General features: G+C 30.7%; 1 protein-coding gene across 1 annotated transcript in view; it reads right to left on the minus strand.

The window, feature by feature from the left end:
• The window catches only part of LOC121419506, a 50,995-nt gene that overhangs the window by 38,131 nt on the left and 4,600 nt on the right, over positions 1 to 8,264 (minus strand). Inside the window, exons 4-11 of the mRNA XM_041613959.1 lie at positions 8,243 to 8,264; positions 7,711 to 7,860; positions 6,306 to 6,374; positions 5,705 to 5,764; positions 4,412 to 4,471; positions 3,118 to 3,177; positions 1,814 to 1,873; positions 463 to 522 (exon numbers count right to left, since the gene is read on the minus strand). Coding sequence (XP_041469893.1) covers positions 463 to 522; positions 1,814 to 1,873; positions 3,118 to 3,177; positions 4,412 to 4,471; positions 5,705 to 5,764; positions 6,306 to 6,374; positions 7,711 to 7,860; positions 8,243 to 8,264 — 541 coding nt within the window. The remainder of the gene's footprint in view (positions 1 to 462; positions 523 to 1,813; positions 1,874 to 3,117; positions 3,178 to 4,411; positions 4,472 to 5,704; positions 5,765 to 6,305; positions 6,375 to 7,710; positions 7,861 to 8,242) is intronic.

Consider the following 8,264-nt stretch of genomic DNA (forward strand, 5'->3'; position numbering starts at 1 on the left):
TAGGGTAGTACATAATGACAATTTAGCTTTTTTTTAAGACCATTGCAGTAAGTGAGAATACAAAAAAAAAATGTTTTTTCTCGAAATGGAAAAAAGTGGAACTAACCCCTTTTGCAACTTAACTCTTCAAATAAAAATAAAGGACAAGTCTTGCAAAAACACCTTGATTTGCATGAAAAAAGGGAAAATCAATGGTTAAAACTAGAAACGTCATGAAGATCGGAAGTAAACTAGAAAGAAAATGATAATAACAAAATCTAGTTAAATTCCACCAAACTATTGACAATCGTAACCTGGTCACCACACAAACTAAGGATCCGATTACTGCATCCACTTTATATTTCTTTAAGAAATATTTTGTTAAACTATCATTCTTATTGTATAAGGTGTAATTATTTGATTTATACGTTCTAGTTACAATTTGTTTACTGATAAAGTGCTTGAAACGCCAAATTTCCTTACCCTTATTATGTTTGCTGTCACTCTCAGGGTCATTGCTCACTGGAGCTTCTTGCTCTTCATCTACCAATGAAAGACAACATTCAATGTTATAATAATAATAATAATACTAATAATATATATATATATATATATATATATATATATATATATATATATATAAATATATATATATATATATATATATATACATATATATATGAGAAACGAAGCTCACTTACAAAAGGGGTTAGTTCCATTTTTCATCATATTTGATTTTTATGTCTCAATGTATAGATTTTTAATAGCTCTATAAGATGATACCAAAAAAGTTGAAATTTCTATTAAAAAGATAACTTAAATGACAAAGAAAATTCCCTTTTGTTAAAGGGGTTAGGTCAATTTCAATTTAGTTGCAAAAGGGGATACGTTCACACATAATTTTTTTTGGAAAAGAATATCTTAAAAATATGAAGACAGGTAGATTTCTCTAACACCCAATTTTATGTTATCATAGTCGGGTATCATGCAAATTCAGCTCCGCATGAGAATATTGCTATATGGGAGAATTGAAGAAAACAATTTTCATGGAGTGGACCCTTTTGCAACCAAACTCTTCTGTTGAACCTATTTGTCAAAATGAGTTAGATCCATTTTTCATAAATTGTATTGTTCCTGTCTCTAAACCTCTAAACTTTCAGTCACCCTGATGATACCAAAGACAATTTGAAATTCAAATGAAAAGGTGAATGAAAGTGGCAAAGAAAATCACCTTTTTAATCGACAAAGATTGAATTCATTTCAGTTTACTTGCAAAACGGGTTAGTTCCACAGTGATGATTGTTGACAAAGATATAGAAAAAAAAGAAGACAAGTATATTTATTTTATACCCAATTTTATGTTCTTTACATGATAGGGTAGTACATAATGACAATTTAGCTTTTTTTAAGACCATTGCAGTAAGTGAGAATACAAAAAAAAAATGTTTTTTCTCGAAATGGAAAAAAGTGGAACTAACCCCTTTTGCAACTTAACTCTTCAAATAAAAATAAAGGACAAGTCTTGCAAAAACACCTTGATTTGCATGAAAAAAGGGAAAATCAATGGTTAAAACTAGAAACGTCATGAAGATCGGAAGTAAACTAGAAAGAAAATGATAATAACAAAATCTAGTTAAATTCCACCAAACTATTGACAATCGTAACCTGGTCACCACACAAACTAAGGATCCGATTACTGCATCCACTTTATATTTCTTTAAGAAATATTTTGTTAAACTATCATTCTTATTGTATAAGGTGTAATTATTTGATTCATACGTTCTAGTTACAATTTGTTTACTGATAAAGTGCTTGAAACGCCAAATTTCCTTACCCTTATTATGTTTGCTGTCACTCTCAGGGTCATTGCTCACTGGAGCTTCTTGCTCTTCATCTACCAATGAAAGACAACATTCAAAGTTATAACAATAATAATAATACTAATAATAAATATATATATATATATATATATATACATATATATATGAGAAACGAAGCTCACTTACAAAAGGGGTTAGTTCCATTTTTCATCATATTTGATTTTTATGTCTCAATGTATATATTTTTAATAGCTCTATAAGATGATACCAAAAAAGTTGAAATTTCTATTAAAAAGATAACTAAAATGACAAAGAAAATTCCCTTTTGTTAAAGGGGTTAGGTCAATTTCAATTTAGTTGCAAAAGGGGATACGTTCACACATAATTTTTTTTGGAAAAGAATATCTTAAAAATATGAAGACAGGTAGATTTCTCTAACACCCAATTTTATGTTATAGTAGGGTATCATGCAAATTCAGTTTCGCATGAGAATATTGCTATATGGGAGAATTGAGGAAAACAATTTTCATGGAGTGGACCCCTTTTGCAACCAAACTCTTCTGTTGAACCTATTTGTCAAAATGAGTTAGATCCATTTTTCATAAATTGTATTGTTCCTGTCTCTAAACCTCTAAACTTTCAGTCACCCTGATGATACCAAAGACAATTTGAAATTCAAATGAAAAGGTGAATGAAAGTGGCAAAGAAAATCACCTTTTTAATCGACAAAGATTGAATTCATTTCAGTTTACTTGCAAAACGGGTTAGTTCCACAGTGATGATTGTTGAAAAAGATATAGAAAAAAAAGAAGACAAGTATATTTATTTTATACCCAATTTTATGTTCTTCACATGATAGGGTAGTACATAATGACAATTTAGCTTTTTTTTAAGACCATTGCAGTAAGTGAGAATACAAAAAAAAAATGTTTTTTCTCGAAATGGAAAAAAGTGGAACTAACCCCTTTTGCAACTTAACTCTTCAAATAAAAATAAAGGACAAGTCTTGCAAAAACACCTTGATTTGCATGAAAAAAGGGAAAATCAATGGTTAAAACTAGAAACGTCATGAAGATCGGAAGTAAACTAGAAAGAAAATGATAATAACAAAATCTAGTTAAATTCCACCAAACTATTGACAATCGTAACCTGGTCACCACACAAACTAAGGATCCGATTACTGCATCCACTTTATATTTCTTTAAGAAATATTTTGTTAAACTATCATTCTTATTGTATAAGGTGTAATTATTTGATTCATACGTTCTAGTTACAATTTGTTTACTGATAAAGTGCTTGAAACGCCAAATTTCCTTACCCTTATTATGTTTGCTGTCACTCTCAGGGTCATTGCTCACTGGAGCTTCTTGCTCTTCATCTACCAATGAAAGACAACATTCAAAGTTATAACAATAATAATAATACTAATAATAAATATATATATATATATATATATATACATATATATATGAGAAACGAAGCTCACTTACAACAGGGGTTAGTTCCATTTTTCATCAAATTTGATTTTTATGTCTCAATGTATAGATTTTTAATAGCTCTATAAGATGATACCAAAAAAGTTGAAATTTCTATTAAAAAGATAACTAAAATGACAAAGAAAATTCCCTTTTGTTAAAGGGGTTAGGTCCATTTCAATTTAGTTGCAAAAGGGGATACGTTCACACATAATTTTTTTGGAAAAGAATATCTTAAAAATATGAAGACAGGTAGATTTCTCTAACACCCAATTTTATGTTATCATAGTAGGGTATCATGCAAATTCAGTTTCGCATGAGAATATTGCTATATGGGAGAATTGAGGAAAACAATTTTCATGGAGTGGACCCCTTTTGCAACCAAACTCTTCTGTTGAACCTATTTGTCAAAATGAGTTAGATCCATTTTTCATAAATTGTATTGTTCCTGTCTCTAAACCTCTAAACTTTCAGTCACTCTGATGATACCAAAGACAATTTGAAATTCAAATGAAAAGGTGAATGAAACTGGCAAAGAAAATCACTTTTTTTAATCGATAAAGATTGAATTCATTTCAGTTTACTTGCAAAAGAGGTTAGGTCCACAGTGATGATTGTTGAAAAATATGTAGAAAAAAAGAAGACAAGTAAATATCTTTTATTTCCAATTTTATGTTCACATGATAGGGTAGTACATCACGACAATGTAGTTTCTCTTAAGACTATTGCAGTGAGAATAAAAAAACATGATTTTTCTCGAAATGGTAAAAAGTAGACCTAACCCCTTTTGCAACTAAATTCTTCAAATCAAAATAAAGGACAAGTCTACCAAAAAACTGGTTGATCTCCATGAAAAAAAAATCGTTAAAACTAAAAACATCATGAAGATCGGAAGTAAACTAGAAAAAAAACCTTATAATAACAAAATCTAGTTAAATTCCACTGAACCATTGACAATCGTAACCTGGTCACCACACAAATTAAGGATCCGACTAATGCATCCACTTTATATTTCTTTAAGAAATATTTTGTTAAACTATCATTCTTAATATATCAGATTTAATTATTTGACTTCATATGTTCTAGTTACAATTTGCTTAATACTGATGAAATGCTTGAAACGCCAAATTTCCTTACCCTTATTATGTTTGCTGTCACTCTCAGGGTCATTGCTCACTGGAGCTTCTTGCTCTTCATCTACCAATGAAAGACAACATTCAAAGTTATAACAATAATAATAATACTAATAATAAATATATATATATATATATATATATACATATATATATGAGAAACGAAGCTCACTTACAACAGGGGTTAGTTCCATTTTTCATCAAATTTGATTTTTATGTCTCAATGTATAGATTTTTAATAGCTCTATAAGATGATACCAAAAAAGTTGAAATTTCTATTAAAAAGATAACTAAAATGACAAAGAAAATTCCCTTTTGTTAAAGGGGTTAGGTCCATTTCAATTTAGTTGCAAAAGGGGATACGTTCACACATAATTTTTTTTGGAAAAGAATATCTTAAAAATATGAAGACAGGTAGATTTCTCTAACACCCAATTTTATGTTATAGTAGGGTATCATGCAAATTCAGTTTCGCATGAGAATATTGCTATATGGGAGAATTGAGGAAAATAATTTTCATGGAGTGGACCCCTTTTGCAACCAAACTCTTCTGTTGAACCTATTTGTCAAAATGAGTTAGATCCATTTTTCATAAATTGTATTGTTCCTGTCTCTAAACCTCTAAACTTTCAGTCACCCTGATGATACCAAAGACAATTTGAAATTCAAATGAAAAGGTGAATGAAAGTGGGAAAGAAAATCACTTTTTTTAATCGATAAAGATTGAATTCATTTCAGTTTACTTGCAAAAGAGGTTAGGTCCACAGTGATGATTGTTGAAAAATATGTAGAAAAAAAGAAGACAAGTAAATATCTTTTATTTCCAATTTTATGTTCACATGATAGGGTAGTACATCACGACAATGTAGTTTCTCTTAAGACTATTGCAGTGAGAATAAAAAAACATGATTTTTCTCGAAATGGTAAAAAGTAGACCTAACCCCTTTTGCAACTAAATTCTTCAAATCAAAATAAAGGACAAGTCTACCAAAAAACTGGTTGATCTCCATGAAAAAAAAATCGTTAAAACTAAAAACATCATGAAGATCGGAAGTAAACTAGAAAAAAAACCCTTATAATAACAAAATCTAGTTAAATTCCACTGAACCATTGACAATCGTAACCTGGTCACCACACAAATCAAGGATCCGACTAATGCATCCACTTTATATTTCTTTAAGAAATATTTTGTTAAACTATCATTCTTAATATATCAGATGTAATTATTTGACTTCATATGTTCTAGTTACAATTTGCTTAATACTGATGAAATGCTTGAAACGCCAAATTTCCTTACCCTTATTATGTTTGCTGTCACTCTCAGGGTCATTGCTCACTGGAGCTTCTTGCTCTTCATCTACCAATGAAAGACAACATTCAATGTTATAATAATAATAATATATATATCTAAAGTGATTGTTTCTGTGGCGCCATTAGCCAAGCATTTTGAGGGGGCAAGATATCTGGCACTTGGCGTAATATTGATAACATTTGGACATTTTCCCCAAAAATCCAATTTGGCGAAAGATGTTGACATAACATTCTTGTTATAGATGAAATTATTGCATTTCACGTTAGTTTTGTTAAATTTATCTTGAAAATTTGTTATGAAATGTTATTGAACTGACTTTATTATATTGAATATGTGTTGTTACTTTGATCATATTTTTACATTTTTTTTGGAACGGAAATACATAAATCTTGATCAAAATCTAAAATATTAGCATATTTCTTCTTTCTTTCCTTTTGTTTTACTTTGTCTAGGAATTGTCTTGTTCAAATTATCAGCAGAATCGACAGTTAAATTACCATATCCCATGAGGAATGATATACATGTAAATAATAAACAGGCAAAATTTACAGTCACCAGGTATCTGAGAAACAAAACTATTCCTTACCTTTATCTTGATTAGTATTACCAGAGACAGAAATTAGAGGATGCCTTTCTCTATCTTCCGGCATGATCTCTAAAAATCGAAAACGGTATAATTATATTTATTACTTAAGTAAGGGACAGGAATGAGGGGACGATATATTTTCATTTTGGTGTGAGATTTTACATTTCATTGGAATGAAACAAAAATAAATGAGCAAGTTCCTGAGCTTTATATGCGAGTATATCAACGCATCACTGTATTGTCATTAAGTGATTATCAAACATTGGGATTGGGTTCAAAAAGCCTAAAATGTCTAAGCATTCATACTTTTTAAAGCTGCAATGAAAGTATAATGTCATGTGGGTAATCAAATATGCGGCAACACACTTTTGTTGTTGAATTCCACGAAACATTGGCATGCGTACCTAGGTCGACATGCATCACAGGGATCCGATTTTTGCATTTATTCAATACCTCTTTAACAAAGTTTCTTTTAAAATTATATGAGATACTATTATTTTACTTATTTCTCTCTAGCTCCAATTTGCTTACGTCCTGGAAATACTGATTTTCCTTATCATCATCAAGTTTCCTTTCAGTGAAAGGTTCACTTCTTGCTCCTGTTTTTAACTGGATACCTTCCACTGAAAAACACAATAGATATATGCTAGTTTCATATTCTGAACTTGCCTCCCCCCAAAAAAACAAATCCTGTCTAAAGTGATAGTTTAGCCAATAATAACATTGTAATGCAAAACTACCTGTTAAATGACAGATGAATCTTAATCTTGCGGTAGATTAGATGAAAGTGAAGTATGCACTGAAGACAATACGGAAGTTATCTATATGTGATAATTACAAATCATGGTCGCGATGCAAATGGAATGATCGACACAGCATCGTGATCTCAATATTCCGATTGTTCATAATTTTGTTTAGTATAAATAAATTCAATCTCCCTCAAACTTCTAGTGCCTTTTTACTAAATTTGAATTCAATTCGTTTCGGTGGTTCTGTGGCCAAAGGACGACGGCCGGATTTTAAGATACGTGCGTGTGTGTGACGAGGGTAAGGGTTTAGAACAGATACATTCCAGATATGGGCAAATTATAGTAAATTTCACCTTTCTATTGAACATCAAGCAATTTCCGGAGGGTAGTAATTTGTTTAGATAAGATGCTCTTTATAGAAGGAAATGAACGTATATATATATATATATATCAAAATAATATAGAGGTCGATATCCTGGTATCAATACAATTTTTAGGTGCGTATTGGATCTTTGATGTAAAAAAAATGATGATATAAAAGGTAGAAAAGATAACCGTAAATTATTCTGAAATAAGCTCATCATTCCATTTTGATAAACTTCAACCCCCTACATATTTACAATGGACCTACTGAAACGATACAAAGTTTTACTAACCTGTTCCCGCGTCTTTATTTTGCTTTCGTCGCCTGAATTTGATGACCATGACGCCGATGGCAACTATGGCGACTAATAATATTAATGGACATACCACTATCGCAGCGATTATACCACCATTCAGAGTCTCGTTCTTTGGATCGGGTTCATCTAAAGGTACAGGAAAAATGAAAACAGGAATATGTTTTTGCAAAAAAATGACTAATTTTCTTGCTTTCTTGCTTTTCCTTCAAGCTATTGGGATTCATGGAACACTGACTGTAACAAATCAATTTAGGAGGTCTGTCATTATGACAAAAGAATCATAATTGTTGGAGATGGCTTTTCTCGAAACTGGATTTCAAGATTTCGTAATCGATATCTTTGTCGTTGAAAAGCTTTCTTTAATGCCCAGTTTGTTATAACTTGTTTGTCTTTAGTGGGACACATAGAAACGTTCCCTTCCATAACCCGTTAAACAGTTAGAAAAATCATTAAACACCTCTAATTGTTTCGGGCATTCCACAAAATTAAAACATCTTTGAAAGAATACCTGTCATGCCCGAGAGCGGCAG

This window comes from Lytechinus variegatus, chromosome 8 (assembly GCF_018143015.1).
Source record: "Lytechinus variegatus isolate NC3 chromosome 8, Lvar_3.0, whole genome shotgun sequence".
Taxonomy (NCBI): Eukaryota; Metazoa; Echinodermata; class Echinoidea; order Temnopleuroida; family Toxopneustidae; genus Lytechinus; species Lytechinus variegatus.